Raw genomic sequence first — 19,638 nt, forward strand, 5'->3', positions numbered from 1 at the left:
GGAGTGGTCAAACTGTCTAAGGCTATAAATGCGACTCAGAACAGCCTGGAAGTGTTCAAGTGCTGATATCTTAAGATAAAATGAGCTCTTTAAGGTTAAACTGGAACTGATATAAAGGATGAGGGGGGAATGAAAAGCTGAAAAACAGAAAGGTACACCATACGTGAAGTACGAACTAATTAAAACGGCTTCACTTTTCCAGCCATCAGTCTGAATTCCTATTCTATGAGGCAGAAAGAGAACACATCTGGAAGCACTGCCTACATCCATTTCCGAGGCTGTTACAAGACGAAAGCGGGTTTGCCCTTTCCCATTCCTTCCCCCTCAAAAATGCTGCTTATATATTATGTCATGTGGGATGAGAAGATTTCTCTTAAGTAAGAAAACAAACATGTGAAAATAATTTCCTACCTTTAGTAACTTGTTTCAAGGCCGATGTAGAGGGTGTCTCAGGAACACCAGCCTCTGAGAAACCTGGAGCTGATTTTTCTACGGAAGGTGTCCCTCTGGTCTTTGCAGAAGAACTCAGCTCTTTCTGAGGGCTGAATTCGCTTTCATTCTCTTTTATCAACAACTCTGACACAGAACCACCAGCTTCTCTAATCAAGAAATTCTCCATTAGCCTGCTTCCTTGCTTTAATGAATGCCTGAAGGCTACAGAAGTATGCAGTTTGGCAGCAAGGTTCTTTGAAGAGGAGGAAGAAGAGATGGGTGGTGACTCTAAGGCAAACTGCAACAGATGATTCCTTGAAGCACAGAAAACATAACAGTTAATTAAGACATCAACTTCTGTATACATAATAACCTAACTGACATAAGCTGTGTTCTCAACCCTTGTTTCTACGAAATATAGAACTTACTCTATACTGACAACAAAACCAGTGTTTCTTCTAGACTAAAATACACAGCAATAAGTCTGATTTTAAAAGCAGTTCATCTGTCTATAAAAGATAATGGGAGGACTTCAGATTCTGGTCACAAAGAATAGCTCATATGAGACTTACTCTCCAACCATAAATAATTTTAAATCTAAACAGAACACATAAAACCGTCTGTAAGCATGGACTATAGTCAACATGGGTGGAAGGAACAGAGATTAGAGCTCTGGGCAAAGATCACTAGGACTGGAGGGACAGGGTGCTGGGCAGGGAGTAGCCACAGAACACCCAGAAGTCTGCTGAGAAATGCTCATCAATTCCTGATCGTCTCCAGGGCTGGAGAAGCATAAGACAAAGCCACAGGAGGCCTGGCAGGAAGCAGATGCCGGGAAGCTGAGATTCTAAAGGTCAATGCTGGAAAGTTGTTAGAGTTTGAGCCCAGCCAAAGCTGAGAGATTTTGGTAAAGACCCTAGACGTTCAACTGAAACCCCACAAAGGCCACGTAAGGACCACACTCTAGAAATAGAAACAAAAGTGAAATAGACCAAATCTAACAAAAAACTAATCCAAACCTTGACAGAATGAAAGTGAAGAGCTAGCTAGTAATTTAACTGCATGTCAGAACAAAATTCAACATTTCTCAAAGGAAGGTAATTCACAGCCTCTATAACATTACATCCACAATGTTCAACAAACATTTAAAAATTACTAGACATGCAGAGAAATTAGCCACTAATCAAGAGATAAAATAGTCATTAGAAGCAGACCCAGAGGTGATCCGAGTGGCATTAGAAGAACTTCAAAAGAACCATGATGAATATGTTAAAGAAAAAAGAAGAAAACAGTAGACAAATGAATTTTAAAAATTGTATGCTGTAAGAGGGAATTAAAATCCATCCCAAAAAAGGATAAAACAAAGAAAATGAAACCTAGGCACATCATAATCAAACTGCTGAAAAATAAAAGAATAAAGAGAAAATCTTGTAAACAACCAGAGAAAAATAAGACACACTACCTCTAAGGCACAGTTCCCCAACCTTGGCACTATTGACACTGTGAGTCAAATAATTTTTTGTTTTAAGAGACTGTTCTATGCCTTGTAGGAATGTCAATAGCATAACACCCCTGCCCCAGGTTGGGACAACCAAAACATAAACAGATATCACCAAATGTCCCCTGGGGGAAGAGGTAAAGAGAAAGCAAAATCACTCTCAGTTAAGAATCATGGCTCTAAGGAAATAACAGTAAGAAATATCATTGACTTGTCAACAAAATCTATGGAAGCAAGAAGATAATAGAATGATATCTTAAAAGTACAGGAGAGGGCTTCCCTGGTGGCGCAGTGGTTGGGAATCTGCCTGCCAATGCAGGGGACACGGGTTCGAGCCCTGGTCTGGGAGGATCCCACATGCCGCAGAGCAACTGGGCCCGTGAGCCACAATTGCTGAGCCTGTGCGCCTGGAGCCTGTGCTCTGCAACGAGAGAGGCCACGACAATGAGAGGCCCGCGCACCGCGATGAAGAGTGGCCCCCACTTGCCACAACTAGAGAAAGCCCTCGCACAGAAACGAGGGCCCAACACAGCCATAAATAAATAAATAAATAAATAAAATTAAAAAAGAAAAAAAAAGTACAGGAGAGCTTCCCTGGTGGCACAGTGGTTAAGAATCCGCCTGCCAATGCAGGGGACACAGGTTCGAGCCCTGGTCCAGGAAGATCCCACATGCCGCGGAGCAACTAAGCCCGTGCGCCACAACTACTGAGCCTGCGCTCTAGAGCCCACAAGCCACAACTACTGAAGCCTGTGCACCTAGAGCCTGTGCTCTGCAGCAAGAGAAGCCACCGCAATGAGAAGCCCGCACACCACAACAAAGAGTAGCCCCCACTCGCCACAACTAGAGAAAGCCCACGTGCAGCAACGAAGACCCAACACAGCCAAAAATAAATAAATAAATAAATTTTTAAATTTATAAAAAAAAAGTACAGGAAAAAAAAAACCACAGATGAATTCTATTCCCACTGAAAATATTCTTCCAAAATGAAAGCAAAATACATTCTCAAGCAAACAAAAGCTAAGAGAATTCCTCACCAACAGACAAGAATTACTACAAGAACTGTTCTTCAGCTTAAGGAAAATGATTGTAGATGGAAGCACAAAAAAATGTCAGCAAGGCTCGAGAAAAGGTGAATATGTGGTTAAGTTCAAGAGTACTGACTTTTAAAAAGCACTAGCAATGGCTTGTGGAATTTATAACATACATGGAAGTAAAATAACATAGCAAAAAAGAGGCATTAAAATAATGCAAAAGTATTATAAAATTCTTGCATTGTTCAGGACATGATAAAGGTACTAATTTATGGTTAGTACTATAATACGTTAAGGATGTATTTTGTAATTTGTTCAGTTAAGACTAAAAAGAGCAACACTAAGAAGTATAATGCAAAAACTTGAGATAAAATAATAAAAATAGCCAAAATAAGGACAGGAAAGGAATAATTTTTTTAAAAAAGAACAAATGGGACTTCCCTGGTGGTGCAGTGGTTAGGAATCTGCCTGCCAATGCAGGGGCCATGGGTTCGAGCCCTGGTCTGGGAAGATCCCACATGCCACGTAGCAACTAAGCCCGTGTGCCACAACTACTGAGCCTGCACTCTAGAGCCCGCAAGCCACAACTACTGAGACTACATGCCACAACTACTGAAGCCCGTGCACCTAGAGCCCGTGCTCTGCAACAAGAGAAGTCACTGCAGTGAGAAGCACTCACACCTCAATGAAGAGCAGCCCCCGCTCACTGCAACTAGAGAAAGTCCATGTGCAGCAATGAAGACCCAAGGCAGCCAAAAATAAATTAATTAATTAATTTGAAATAAAAAAGAACAAATGGACAAAGAGAAAACAGAGAGCAAGGTGGTAAACTGTAATCAATTAAATGTAATCGATACAGACTCCAGTTAAAACACAAAGCTTATCAGACTGGATTAAAAAATAAGATGCAACTATATACTGTTTAGAAGAAAACACTTTAAATATAAAGACCCAGGAAGATTGGGGAAAAAAAGGATGGGAAAAGATGTACCATGCAAACACTAACCAAAAGAAAACTGATGTGGCAATATAGTGAGTCTTTTTAATAAATGGGGCTGGAGCAAATGAATATCTGCTGAGAAAAAAATGAATCCTGACGCTTACCTCCATCATACCTAAAAATTAACTTGAATAGGTTCATAGGCCTACCTATAAAAGCTAAAACCACAATTCTAAGAAAACATATGAAAAAATCTTTATGACCTGAGGTAGGCAAAGATTTCTTAGGCAGGATTAAAAAAAAGTTATAATCATTTTATAAAAAAGAGAAAGAGACAAAGAAAGAGAGAGAGAAAGAAAGAAAAGAGACAATAGACTGGACTTCAAAATTAAAATGTCTGTTCATCAAATGACACCCTTAGAAAATGAAAAGGTAAGCTACAGACAGGAAGGAAAATATATTTGACCAAAATACATAAAGAACCACTAATCAATAAGAAAAAGACAAACAATGCAATTTTTAAAAATTGGGTAAGAAACCAGGACACTTCACCAAAGATAAAGAGTCAATAAACACATGAAAAGGTACACTAGTCATCAGGAAATGTAAATTAAACCACCATGAGTTACCATTTCACACCCAATAGAATGCTTACAACTAAAAGGACTAACAGTACCAAATATTAACCAGGATGTGGAGCAACTGAAATTCACTGTGGTCCAATCCAACTGGAAAACCGTTTGCCAATTCCTCATAAATTTCAATATACATCTGCCCTATAAGCCTGCAATTCCATTCCTGGATATATACCCGAAGAATGAAAATAGATGCCTACACAAAGACTGCACACAAATGTTCAAAGGAGCTTTTACAATACTAGCCATAAATTGGAAACAATTCAAATTCATCAACAGATGTATAGATAAGCATATTGTGCATATTCATACAATGGATACTATTCAGCAGTAAAAAAGAAAATACCGACACAAGCAATAATGTAGGCAAATAACAGAAATAGTATGTGAAGCAAAAGAAAAGAATAAACGTATACTATATGATTCCACTTACATGAAGTTTAAGAACAATCTATGATGACAGAAACCCAAATGGTCTATGGGGGTGGGACTGACTAGAAGCAGAATAAAGAAGCCATGGTATGGAAATGTTCCATATCTTGACTATGATGGTAATGACACAGATGTATGATTATCAAAATTCAATGACCAAAATTCAAACTTACTGTATGTATTTCATTATATGTAAATTTTACCACAGTTTTAAAAAATCAAGAAATAGTAAAAATAAAAAGAGTAACAATAATTTTTAAAAATCTCACTGATACACTAATGAGAAAGGCTACAACTAGAAAGACCAGGAATAGCAACTGTTGGTGAGGCTAAGGAGCAACTGGAACTCTCATACTTCACAGTAGAAACGTGATTGTTTTAACCATTTGAAAACTAGCTTTAAAGATACCAGCAAATAAATGAATGCCTACTCTCTGACCTAGTAACTACACTTCTACATATATGCCAAAAGAAATACATGCCAAAAGATACGTACCAGAATGTTTACAGCAGTAGTATTCATAACAGACAAAATCCAGAAACAGCCCAAATGTCTATCAATATGGAAACAGGGAAAAAATAATCCATATACTATCATTTGAAATCAAAAGATTCAGGAAAAGACCAAACGCTTACCACAACGACATATTTTTTTATTGAATTTCCCTTTCTCTGTTGGCCTGAAGTCGATAAAACTACTCTATTAACACTCATACCACCTCGGGGTTAGTTACTTCACTGGGCAGGAAATAATACAAAAAGAAAAAAGCAGTAAATATCTTATTCTGCTTTACAGTTTTACAGAAATCCACAAAAACTCTATTTACAACAAGATATCCTGCTTTATATCATATTTAATTGCCAGTCATAATCTGAATGCTTTGATCCTTTTAAATATGTCCTTAGACTAACGGGCATACTACTATTTTCAAAATTACTATTAAATATTTTTAAATGAATAATCAGGGTTGAGGGAGGGTGAGTAGATGTGTAGAAGATCAAGAACGTCCATAAGCTGATAAATGTTTAAGGAAGGTGATGTGTACCCGAGGGTTATTATACCATGTTCTCTATTTTTTATATATATTTGAACTTTTCCACAATAAAAAGCTTGAAAGTGAATAAATAAAAGCTACAGTGGGAGAAAGGTTAAAAAAAAAATTCAGGATTTTCATCTTTGCGAGGAAAGAGAAATAAAGTAAAAGTAGAGAACCATAATCATTAAGGCTCTTTTTCTTCTAGGATGTGGATTTGGTACAAAGAGGGTTCTAAGAAAAGCTTTCATCTCATTATGACAAAGTAAAAGACATACTCTCCAACTAATGGATAAAACTATCACTGATAAATCACTTCCACGCTGCTAGACAAGTATACCTTTTCAGCTAAGTGTCTACCCTAGAGATAACTCCTTTTTGTTTTTATTCACAATTCAGATGAATTTTAGTCTTCCAATTTGATCTCTTACTTCAACACATGCCAATAAAGAATGTGGCAGACAGTTGCACCACTACAATAATAAAATTATGCCCCATGCTAAAATTAAAATTCATTAACTTCTTCAGGTGCCTGCTAATCTCAGCAGTGGAAATATAATAGAGAACAAAATAGTTTCTGTCCTCATGAAGTTTACACTATAGTAAGGGAAGAGAGAATAGACACCCACAACATATGTGAAAATTACTATGAAAAAAAAGGAAGCCGATGAAGCCGTGAATTAGGACAGGATGAGCTTGATACTCTTTACAGGATGGTCACAGAAGACTTCACTGAGAAGATGCCTATGAAAAACACAGCCCAAGAAAGTAGAGGATTAAACTGTGTGGACATCTAGGGAAACACTTTCACTTAGAAATAACAGTAAGCACAGAGTCTCTAAGGTCAGAGTGTGACTAACATGTTTGAGAAACAGGGAGAAGGCCAGTGTGACTGGAGCTAATTGACCTGGGGGAGAGAAGTAGGCAAGGAAGTCAGGGAGCCTACTCTGCAGGGCCCAGAGGACTGCCATCGAGACGACTTGGGGTTCTGCTCCAAATGAGATAGGAAACCACATCTGAACAACATGCAGTATGACCTACTTTTTATTTTCAAGGATCGGTTTGGTTGCTGCCCTCAGAAGGACTGTAAGAGGACAAAAGCAGAGTTAAGAAGACCACTAAGAAGTAGTCACCATATCTGGGCTGACGCTGGCTTGAACAGGATAGCATTGGCATGGTGAGGGAAACTTGTCAGATTCTGGAAGGATAGCAAAGATAGAACCAATGGGATTTACTGATGGAATGACAGACTAAGTGTGAAAGAGAGGGGTCAAGGATGACCCCAAGGTTTTTTGGCCTTGAGGGAGAGAGGCGGGAGCTGCCATTTACCGAGATGAGGGAGACTGTGGGAGCAGCAGATTGGGAGTGGGGCCTGGGGGGCAGCAGAGGGAATCAGTTTAGTTCTGGTTTTAAGAGGTCCAAGCAGAGGTGTGAGATAAGCAGTTGGATATGTGCCGCTGATGTCCTGGAGAGAGATCTAGCTGATATATAAATCTGGAAGCCATGAATGTACAGCTGGTATTTAAAACCATGAGACTGTTTATGGCAATTCACATACCTTAAAAATGAGCTGTGTGAAAATATTAATTCCAAAATTGATACTTAAATTGAATTGCTAATCTTTCCTTCACTTTCCATCACTCCTATATATTAAAGTGAGTTGGCATTATAACGCCTAACAGCATTCCTCACAGACATTCAAACTGGATGAATTATGGACTTTCAGAATAACTGTGACAATAAAATACAAGAAAATCTTGCCCATTTGTTAACTATACAATAACTTTACCTCATCAGAATGTGGCTAAGAATCAAAAGTGAAAACAGGCCTCTGGGTAGACATGGGCAGTCATAAAATCCATGCAATCAAGTCCATGGACTTTGGCAACTAGTAACTGCCCCTGCAAATATTTGTTCTAATCCGGAACATGCAAACGGCAGTCTAGGACCATTTGGTCAAACAGGCAGAGGCCCACCAAAGCACAAGGTCTCATTAGCTCCTTAGGGCACGCACATATGGATAATAGGGCAACACAATATAAATAGATGAAATATATAGATAGTAATGATAGGAACCTTTTGTTAGGTTCCTTTGCTCCAGATACAGTACTATACTATATATCTTTTAATATGTCTTTTCATTTCTAATCCCTACAGCAATTCCTCAAAGTGTCAACAATATTATTCCCATTTTTCAGATGTGGAATAGAAGCCGAAAAGGATTAATATCTTGATCACACTCATATCAAAACTAGTAGGGTCAAGACTGGAACCTAATTCTGCCTGAACCCAAACCCAGTATGCTTTAAACTATACCATAAGGAAAGGTGAAATTATATTCTACATACTCTTGTGAGACGCTAAGGGAATTATCCATTATCATCTGTTTAAATTTTTATTTATTTATTTATTTATTTATTTATTTATTTATTTATTTATTTATTTATTTATTGGCTGCATTGGGTCTTCGTTGCTGCACGCGGGCTTTCTCTAGTTGCGGTGAGAGGGGGCTACTCTTCGTTGTGGTGCGCAGGCTTCTCATTTCAGTGGCTCCTCCTGTTGCGGAATACAGGCTCCAGGTGCGCAGGCTTCAGTAGTTGTGGCACATGGGCTCGGTAGTTGTGGCTTGCGGGCTCTAGAGCACAGGCTCAGTAGTTGTGGTGCACGGGCTTAGTTGCTCCGCGGCATGTGGGATCTTCCTGGACCAGGGCTCGAACCTGTGTCCCCTGCACTGGCAGGCAGATTCTTAACCACTGTGCCACCAGGGATGTCCCCATTTAAATTTTTAAACTTGGAATAAGTACCTGTAGAAAAATTCATACTTTGATGGTGGATAAACCAAAGCAATAAATAATGCTCTATACTCTCAATTTGTAAAAACATATAATATACATGTAGACTGGCCGCTATGCAAAAATACAAAAATAACATTTTCTTGCTTAGGTCAAGAATGATGTTCCAGGGACTTCCTTGGTGGCGCAGTGGTTAAGAATCCGCCTGCCAATGCAGGGACATGGGTTCGAGCCCTGGTCCGGGAAGATCCCACATGCCACGGAGCAACTAAGCCCGTGAGCCATAACTACCGAGGCTGTGCTCTAGAGCCCGCACCGCACGCCTAGAGCCCATGCTCTGCAACAAGAGATGCCACCACAGTAAGAAGCCCGCGCACCGTAACGAAGAGTAGCCCCTGCTCACCACAAGTAGAGAAAGCCCGCGCACAGCAACGAAGACCCAACGCAGCCAAAAATAAATAAATAAATTCATTAAAAAAAAAAAAAAAGAATGATGTTCCACTTGGACAACAATATTCTAAATAAATTTTGTTCTATACAACAGTTTCTTAAGAACATTATTTTAAATAAAAATGAGTCAAGGGAAAAAAAAAACGAAAAACACTTGTTTCCTGAAAATAAAAGGCAAAAGTTAGATGAAAATTTAAGATCCACATGTCAGCCTTGTGCCTGAAAACCTCTGGAATTACTTCCAATACTCTTTTGTTATTCAGTTTAGAATATTAAATTTTTAAAAATCATAATATCATAAAATGGCAATGACAGATGGGAAGCACAGGAAGAAATAAAATCAATAAACAACATAAATAACTTACATTTCACTCATAAAATTAAACTTCCTCCCTCACTGATCTTAAACCAAATTTCCAACAAGTAATGAAACCGATTACGTTGAATTTCATCCCTACTAATTTTGCAAATGAAGTACCACAGCACTTTAGATATGACAAATGTCCAAGAAATGTTCCCCATAAAGCAATTCCAAGAAGGCAAACAGGGGGAGAAACAAATGATAAAATCTGTCCCAAATCTACAAAGAATGCTTCCTACCCCGCCAAACCCACTACAAAGAATATTTAAATAGCCTATTTCTTTGGGGAGGGAGGAGAGAAGGAGAGAGCGCAATCATTTCAAGGCCTCCCTTGAAGTTACCAAAGGGTCTATGAACCCAAAGATGCTGATCATTTATCTTCAACAAACAGATGCTGTTCTACCTAACACTCCCTTTTTCCTAGCAGGGAGGCTGTTTTACTTTCAATACCAGCTGAGGAAAAAATAAGCCATGAGATACAATTTTACGGCCTCAGAGAAAAGCAAACACCCGATCAATTCCTTTCTAAATACATGTCTGCATCTTTTCTTATCAACTTCAATATCTAACTGGTGAAGGACTTTAAAATAAGAAAAGCAATCACTTTAATTATGAGCACCAGAGAATCTCAGAGGGTCTTAATCTAGGAAAGTATACCACCTTCTTATGACTCTGCCTAGGGAAATAACCAGCCAGCTGAGTTCTAAAATGCCGTATTAGGTGAGTTCAGAGTACTAAATCTGATCATTTTTAGTATGCAAAACAATGAAAAAATGTGCAATTCTACTGGAAGAAATCTCTTTACATTTTTCGAAGGAATGTAATGAAACTCCAAGAATGTCCCAACAAGCTTGGAATTCATGTACTTAAGTATGTGAGCACCTAACTGTTAACTAAACACAATATGTTCCTAATAAAAACTCCTGCTTGGCTTGCATGATTAAAACTAAAAATAATTCAAGATATTGTCTGATAAAACATGCCTTTTTAAATCCCTCTGGGTGAGCACTGACTACCACCATCATACATTTGACAGTTAAGAAGTAAAGCTACACTGTATAAAGCACCAGCAATTACGCATTTCATGTTACACATCATTTTATACATGCTGAGCAAATCGGATTAAGAATTAAGGGATTAATATATGACACAGAAACCATTATACATATATGTGTGTACACATACACATGCATATGCTACCCAGCTCTGTCCACTGAGAGGGTTTAGAAGCAATGGCACCCCAGTAACAATGAGCACACCCAGCTCCAGATCCTGATTTCTAAATGCCATTCTCCAATAAAAGGAACCAGGGCTCCTTGGGAAAATGGTTGATTCTAATGCTGGGGCAGGGAAAATAAAAGATAAAGCTGAAGTATTTCTGAAATAATCGAAAGTAAGTGCCCAAATCTACATTTTAACTCTTGTTTTTCATAACAGGAGACTTTCTGTTAAGTAAAGGAAGAAAATCCTATTATGATTAGATTGTCCGTATGTGATTAATGACTGTTGTTGCATTCCTTCTTTTACCCCCAAATATGCAGCCCTGCATTCCCTAATCCCGAAAAGTGCACAGAGTAAAGGGGCAGACACATATAAAAGGCAAAAGCAGTTAGGGATTAGTCACAAAAGTAAATCATACCGTGCAAAATTCAAGCTTTTTACCAGTTCATCTAATACGCGGTTATTTTTCAGGTCCGGCTCTGTGACTGTCTAGAAAAGAAAAACAACAGATAGAAAAAGGTCAGAAACAATAATTAACTCATCATAATCTTGTTTTTGAAAACGTGTGTCTCATCTTCCTGAGATTCCCCATCCCACTAAGTCTTCCAGGAAAACCTCAAAATAAAGTTCATTCATCTCATACTAATATGGAATTTTAAAACAGTGAATCACTATCTGCTGACTGGAAGTCTGATTAAAAAGTCTCCAAAGCATCTGGTAAAAACATATGTACTCTGTACTAAGATAAAACCTAATATGAGCAAGAATCCTTCTTCAAAATGCCAGCACTCAGCTTTCCCAAAAATTTCTCCTGAAAAGCAGAACAGAGATGCTCTTTTAAAGTAATAACACGGGAGCCTTAGGTGCTCAAAGAGACTTTAAAAACAAGATTGGTGTTCAAGAACGCAAGAGGAAAACGATAAACCCAGTAGCTATCTAGCATAAGTGGCATACACTTTATCTCTGTGATGATACCATCTTGATGACAGCAGCATCCCTAGTTGGAAAGAGCTTAGACTTGGGAGCCAAACAAGTTCAGTGACATCCTGACACCATGTACCTACCAGAGGCACCAAACTAGAACCCGAACCCTTTAATTAGCCCCAGTGTCCTTTCTATCAGACCTTACTATCTCTTTTTCTTCTTTCTTTATTCCTACTTATGTTTACCTTCCCTTTTTACATACCTTTTCACCTCTTTCCACTACATAAAATGCTTCATAAACTTTAACAAATTTCTTGGTGTTTTCCCTGAAGGTCTGGTTTGGGAAAGAGGTAAGGGGCCAGTTAAGCTGAATCTCTGCCTTCTTCACAAATACTTAAACATCAATCTTTTGCAAATAAATGATCCTACCGTCAGATCTTCTACCCAAGCTGAGCAATTATAAAAAGTGAGGAGCCATAAAAACACAGTTCATAAGATGTAAAGTGTGCTATATCCTGATCTTAAAATCAGTTTTTTTCTTCCTAAAATACATTTAGGTTATCAGAAATCTTTATGAAAAGTTGAACAAAGCCCAGCTGTCCATATATGTATTTTATAAGTCCTTCCTGAAACGGTCTTTGATATAGTTTAATTCGATAATTATACATCTTCCCATGGGCTTTTGTGTATACATGAAGCAGAAATATCTGCACCAATCAGTTAGTTTAAAGAAAAAAAAGAAAAGAAAAACTCACCACACAGCAAGTTGGACACTGTGTTTTATAGGACAGAAATTTTCTTATACAAAGAGAACAGTCTGCAAAAACACAAATAGAATATTTCCATCATCTAAGGTATATCATTATAATCTCAAAATTCTAGTACCTCTACACATTTGCAAATACGATTAAATAGCATTTTTAGAGAAGGGAAACATATCAAATAATAATAATTATGAGTCCCTAGCATATCACAACTCTATAAGCAACATGTATCACTCTCTGTATCTTCCATCTGTAAAATGAAGAAAACATACATGTAAGACCTAGGATGAATTTGTATAAACATGTCAGATAACTCCACTGCCTAACATTCTAAAATATAAATTTTGAAATAAGATCTATACATGTGTTAAGAAACAATATATACCCAGATTATCAAATTAGGGATTTCTACATCTTAACTTCGTAAATGATATCCTTCATCCCACACTTTACAAATACTTTTGTGGCAGGCACTAAAGAAAGAGGGAAGATTCTTGACCTCAAGGAGTTAAAAAAGCGTGAGACAATTACAGTACAATTCAGTGTATTAAGGACAATGTATTAAGTCTTAACAATTTAAGTGGGAATTGGCATGAACTAATTCTTCACACCCAAGGCAGCATAAAATGATCTCCCAAAATGTGACTAATACAATTGTACCTTACTGGTACCATTTGCTATTGGCACAAATTCACCTTAGTGAAGGGGCCTCATTAAAGGATTCAGTTTAGTTAAGGAGAAGGAGACAGTATGATTTCAGGTACAGACATCCTGGAAGTGAACAAGTCATGCCAGCCTCAGTAAGAGCACCCAGGAACAATGAAACACATTATGAAAAAGAAAAATCAGGCAATGAGTGAAGTTCTTTGGGGAAGCAAAGACAAATAAACGAGGACTTCCAGTTTGGCATGTAAGGAGCTTGGAAGTCATCACTCCATCTAATAACACGTAAAAAGCTGAACAAACTAAAAAATCAATAATTCTTCTTAGATCCATCAGAGAAGTGACCTTATGAGGCAAACTGCTGCCTCCAAAACTGAAGAGACAGACAGGATGGATACAAAGAAATACAACTTACCAGAGCAGAAACTTCCATGGGAACCAGAGAAAGAGGTTCTGCTGGAACCAGTGTTGGCATAGGAAAATCTGAACTGTAATTCACAAATTGCTGGAAGCTCAGTGTGGACAAGTCTGAGAGTTAAAAACTCAATGGGGACCCAGACATTGGGGAGGGGAGGCCTGACAGTTATGTGAGTTTTTGCTCCAAGGGTTCTACCAGGTTCTCAAAGTGACTATCAGAAAAAAATTCCCTAGTTCTTCTGCAGGGAGAGGAGGAAAAGTAAATCATTTTGAAATACATGAGAGCACTGTGTTCTTCTTAACAAGGCCTAACCTCAAGAGAAACAGTTTTACTGGAGCCTATTCTATTGGGCTATTACCAGAGCCCAGCTAACCTGGGGGATGGGAAATAACCAACTCCAGCTACCTCTAGCCATCCTGTCCCACCTAAGGGGGTAAAAAATTGAGAACCACTTGTGAAGTTCACAGTCCAGGGCACAGGCTCACCAAGAAACAGACCTAATTGTAGGAATATAGAATGCTACCCAGCCCCCCCCAATCTCATGACACATTACTACAGCCCTATTTACTACACTTGCTTTTACCCAGTACATCATGTCCCACTATTAGGAAAAAATTATAAGGCATACTAAAAGGCAAAAAACACAGTTTGAAGAAACTGCAGGCATCATTAGCATAGTTAGATATGGAAGGAATGTTGGAATTATCAGACCAGAAACTTAAAACAACTATGATTAAGATGCTAAGGGCTCTACTGGACAAAGCAGACAACATGCAAGAAGAAATGGGTAACGTATAAAAAGAGGTGAAAATTCTAAGGAATAATCAAAAAAAGAAATGCTAGAGATGAGAAACTGTAGAAGAATGTCTTTCATGTGCTCATTAGTAGACAGGACACAGCTGAGAGAAAAAAAATCACTGCACTTGAGGATATCACAATAAAATCTTCCAAAACGGTAAAGCAAAAAGAAAAAAGACTGGAAAAAAAAAACCCACAGAACAATATTCAAGAACATTTTGTAGCAAGACAACTATAAAAGGTGTAACATACACATAATAACAATACCAGAAAGAGAAGAAAAAGAGAAAGAAAGCAAGAAATATTTGAAGCATTAATGACTGAGAATTTCCCTCAGATTGTCAGACACCAAACCACAGATCCAAGCAGCCAAAGGAACACCAAGCAGGAAAAATGCCAAGAAACCCACAACTTGGTATATCACATTCAAACTGTGGAAAATCAAAACTAAAGAAAAAATCTTGGAAAAAGCCAGAGGGGAAAAAACACCTTACTTACAGATGAGCAAAGATAAGAATTAAATCTGATTTCTCAGAAACCATGCAAGCAGGAGAGAAAAAACCCATCAACCTAGAATTTTATATTCTGCAAAATGATCCCTCAAAAGTGAAAGAGAAATAAAGACTTTCTCAGACAAACAATAAATAAGGAAATGTGCTCCCACTAGACTGACATTGCCAGAAATGTTAAAAAAAGAAGTTCTTCAGAGAAAAGAAAAATAATATAAGCCAGACACTTGGATCCACATACAGAAAAGAAGAGCAATTCCAGAAGGAATAATTACAGGTAAAATTAAAACTTTTTTTTCTTATTCTTAATTGACATAACAGATAATATAGTTTGTTCAAAATAATACTAGCAGCAAATGAGATTATTTATGCTTATGTAAATATACATATGCTTATGTGTAAGTAAAATGAATGATAGCAATGATACAAAGGACTGGAGGGAGGAATTAGGTGTCTTAGCTCTGCCTGCCGTAAAAAATACCACAGGATGCTTGCTTAAACAACAGAAACGTCTTTTCTCACAGTTCTGGAAGCTAGAAGTTCAAGATCAAGGTGCCAGTGTCATAGGTTTGTGGTGAGGACTCTCTTCCTGGCTCATAAACAGCTGCCTACTCACTGTGTCCTGTTATGGCCAGAGACGAAAGAACAAGCTTTCTACAGCTCTTCTATTTTTTTTATTTTTCTACCTCTCTTCTTATGAGGGCACTAATCCCACTATCAGGGGCATCTCCCAAAGGCACCACCTCCAAATACCATCAAACTGGGGCTGAGGGCTTATGAATTCTGGGGGCGGGGGGACACTTCAGTCCATAGCATTTCACCCCTTACCCCCCAAATCCATGTCCTTCTCACATGCAAAACACATTCTCCCCATCCCACCAATCCCAAAAGTCGTAATTCATCCCAACATCAACTCTGAAGTCTGAAATCCAAACTCTCATCTAAATATCACCTAAATCAGATGTGGATGAGACCTGAAATTCATCCTGATTCATCCTGAGGCAAAATTCCTCTCTAGACTCGTTCTCTTGACTATCAATGTTATTCTCTCCACAATATATAAAGTCTCCTGAGTGATACTGCAAGTCAAGAATTCCCAAACCTGGCTGCTCATCTGAGTCACTTGGGGAGATTATTGTTGGCTTTAGTTTAGTTGCCAGGCTCTATCCCCGTTCATACCAATTCAATGGATTTTGATCAGTAAATCACATCCATAATATGTGATTCTGATTGAACAATTATTATTTTTTAATTAATATGTTTTTTTACTAGGTTGAACCATATGAAACTTTTGGTAAGTCAATAAAGGACAAATATTGGCAATCTCATTCGATTTAACATAACATTGTGTACTTACTGTGCACTCTGTTTTAAGCATGTTAGCTGTATTAACACTTTCAATCCGTACAGCAACCTTGAGGTCGGTACTATTAGTCCCATTTTACAAGAAGGAAAATGCAGCATACAGCTTAACCAACTTGCCCAAGATCATGGAATTAATAGGTGGCAAAGGCACGTACCAGAGCCCGAGTTTTAACACATTTCTAACTAATTATTTAAAATATTTATAATTTGCTTATAAGATGCACTTATTATATATACCTATGTAATACCAATATGTACTTAATTAATAGGATCACTTGTATCAGAGTATGTAAAATGAGGCTACTGCTTTCTCTTCTGCATAATTTTATACGTGTTTTCTTTCTAAACATGGAGAACCAGACACTAGTCCAAAGTGGATCAAGCCCTTGGCTTAATTTCAACCTACCAGTCTACTACCAAATATGTACTGGTGAACTGCAGACCAGCATAATTTATTCTCTAGTGAGCAACCATGATATTTCAATCAAAGTAGAGCAGTTGAAGAACTTTGAACCGTGTATTCCTAGCTGGCTTTATTTAAATCACCTGTGAAGTTTGTTTTTCCACCCAAAAGCCCAACTATGAGCCATGTGTATAGGGTGGGGGAGGGAAGAATAAAACAATGAAATAAAGGGTAGTTTCAAAGAAACAAGCAAGCCTGGGGAAGGAGGTATTTCTAATCTCAAACAGGATGCAGCCATCTGCTGGCTTTCATATATCAGAAGAGCGTAGCATCCTGACTGTAAAAATCAAGTTTCTAAAACTTAAGCCAATCCATTTTGCATGTGATCTTAAGTATTTTATGAGAAAACGAACCATCTCAAAAATAATTCTAAAGTGTCCAATTAAAAAAAGAAAATCCAGTTCCAAGTTTGAAAGGTATAGGAGATGCTTTCAAAGGATCCTTTCAAAGCTGAGAAAGCTGGCCTCTGCCTCCAAGTTCAGTGTTAAGTGACCAGTTAGCTGATAAGAGAATAACATCCCTCCAACTAACAACCAGCACTCCAGCATCTCCATAAGGGCAGTTCTGCATAACTATATGTCCCTTCTGTATGTGTAACTATCTCTTTTCTCCCGTCTTGCTTCACAGTGCTGCCTCATAAGAATGATAAGAATGACACTGACTATTTGCCTAAAAGAATCTTACATTGCCTCTTAATTTAGAAAAAGTCAGTAAACGGAACATTTCACATTTCACTTTTTTTTTTTAGTAAAATTAAATTGCTTTTTTTTCTTTTGGCTGTGTTGGGTCTTTGTTGCTGTGCATGGGCTTTCTCTAGTTGCAGGCAGCAGGGGCTACTCTTCATTGCAGTGCACGGGCTTCTCATTGCAGTGGCTTCTCTAGCTGTGGAGCACGGGCTCTAGGCGTGTAGGCTCAGTAGTTGTGGCACACGGGCTTAGCTGCTCCGCAGCATGTGGGATCTTCCCAGACCAGCGCTCGAACCCATGTCCCCTGCATTGGCAGGCGGATTCTTAACCACTGCGCTACCAGGGAAGCCGTAAACTGCTTTTTATTACAACACAAGCCTCAATGAATTTTGTGAGTCAAAAATCCACAAAAGAAAAAGAAAAATGACGGCTGGTCCATCTTTAAAATAGTGGTAATTTAACAGTGCCTAAAAGCCAATTATTTCACCTAGCAGTAAATATTTTGAGCATCTTCCATTATCAAGTCAGAAAAACTGCAAGTGCAAAGTAAACTGGCACTTAAGCAGATCAATCTACTAGTGAGAACATTCTCACTTAATGGTGTTTTATGGATTGGAGTAAGTCCAGGCCCTCTCCCCCAAAATGTACTCTTTAATAGCATGAATTTGGATCAGTTTAACTGTTCTGCATTCTGCCACTGCACCCCACTCAAACCTTAATAGCAGGAGATATGCAAATGCAGTATTCATTACTTACACCCAAAAAGCTAACATAGGAAAACCAAATAAAGGAATTTAAAATGACAAATCCTGAAATGTTTAAGGAAAGGAACAGCAAAGTGGCTAGGATTCTGGGTCACCAATTCTAGTCAATCCAGGATGACAGCAGAACATGATAGCTAAGTCTGGCTTCTACTAAGCTCTGGGGGCTTTTGTGCCATTAAAACAATTACAGACCCAGAGCAACTTTTAGTCTTGAGGGAACCTGTGACAACTGATGATTAGTAGAAAATGCCTATTGAATCATGACAGGTAGAGTATGAAAAATAAGTGCTCATAAAATAAATTATCATTATTGGAAGTATTCTCCACTGAATTCCTCTTAGGTAAAGAATGACATCAGTGACAACTGTATGTGACAAAGAAACACGAAAAAAAAAAAGAATGGAAGTAAAGGTTAATTTTTCAGCTGAGTTCACTGAATTCATAAAAAGTCAAGTCTTTCTTCCCTAAAATGACATAATTAAAATATATAGAGTAGACTTCCATCTCTGTCCATGAGAAAGTAACCAATATCCAGAATTACCCTCCTTCTGTAAACAACTAAAATACTAGGGGAAAATATAAAACAACTCTTTCTATTTTCAGACTTTGGACCACAGTGCAGGGAGGAAAGCCAAAAACCCATCAGTCTTGCTAGCTGAAGAAACAAAGATCAGAGCTCAGGGCAATCCAGGTAGCTAGAATTTGTAGGGCAGAGTACCAAAAAGAAAGATGCTACATACAGAAAGACCTCCAGAAATATGAATACAAATCCATTCGATTCTATGACTGAATGCAAATCTGCACATACACGGGCGTGAAAATCCATAAGGTCAAACAAAGATCAACTTCCAGGGAAACAACAATAACTGGAGAGGTAACAAAGCGCCAAGAGTTCATGAAATTTCTAGCAGGCAGTTTGGAGGAACCTCACTAAACGCATGGGCATTGAGTAGAAACCCCAGAACGTCATACCTTAGTATATGAATAAATTAGCCATAGAGAGTGGGTGATGTCAGCAAGATGGCAGAACAGGAAGCCAGACCCTGCTTTTCCCATGGAAACACAAATCAACAACAATACATAAACCAATTCCCTTTGTGAGAAATCCAGATACTAGTTAAGATGCTCCTATACCCCAAGGCAAGCACAAAACCAGCCACATCAAAGCCAGTAGAAAATTTGTGGCCCTCACTTGCCAGAGTTCCTACCCCTGGCTCAGCACCACCTAATCAGAAAGACACTCCCAACTCCGGGGTAGGGAGCAAGAGAAGACTGAAACACATATGAAATGTTCAGACTTTTCACGCGGCTGCCCCAGGGACTGGTTTCCATCTTGCCTGAATCTAATCACTGACAAGAAAGGGGACCAGGTTGGAGTCGCTGAGGACAAAGGTGACGGTTTGCACGAGTAGTCACTCATTCACCACTACCCCTCCCCTGGGAGTGAGCAGGAGA

The 19,638-nt window shown here is 38.4% G+C and overlaps 1 protein-coding gene across 10 annotated transcripts in view; it reads right to left on the bottom strand.

Annotated features, from left to right (window-relative positions):
* Positions 1–19,638, bottom strand: part of RAD18 (RAD18 E3 ubiquitin protein ligase) — a 106,266-nt gene that overhangs the window by 70,760 nt on the left and 15,868 nt on the right. For 9 of the 10 annotated variants that reach the window (XM_082415596.1, XM_082415598.1, XM_082415591.1 and 6 more), the window contains 3 exons: positions 12,509–12,570; positions 11,248–11,318; positions 412–746 (listed from right to left, as the gene is read on the bottom strand). In XM_082415596.1, coding sequence (XP_082271722.1) covers positions 412–746; positions 11,248–11,318; positions 12,509–12,570 — 468 coding nt within the window. The remainder of the gene's footprint in view (positions 1–411; positions 747–11,247; positions 11,319–12,508; positions 12,571–19,638) is intronic. The other variant, XM_082415590.1, reaches the window with a different exon arrangement.

The sequence above is a fragment of the Balaenoptera physalus genome (genome assembly GCF_965194825.1).
Source record: "Balaenoptera physalus genome assembly, chromosome: 11".
Taxonomy (NCBI): domain Eukaryota; kingdom Metazoa; phylum Chordata; class Mammalia; order Artiodactyla; family Balaenopteridae; genus Balaenoptera; species Balaenoptera physalus.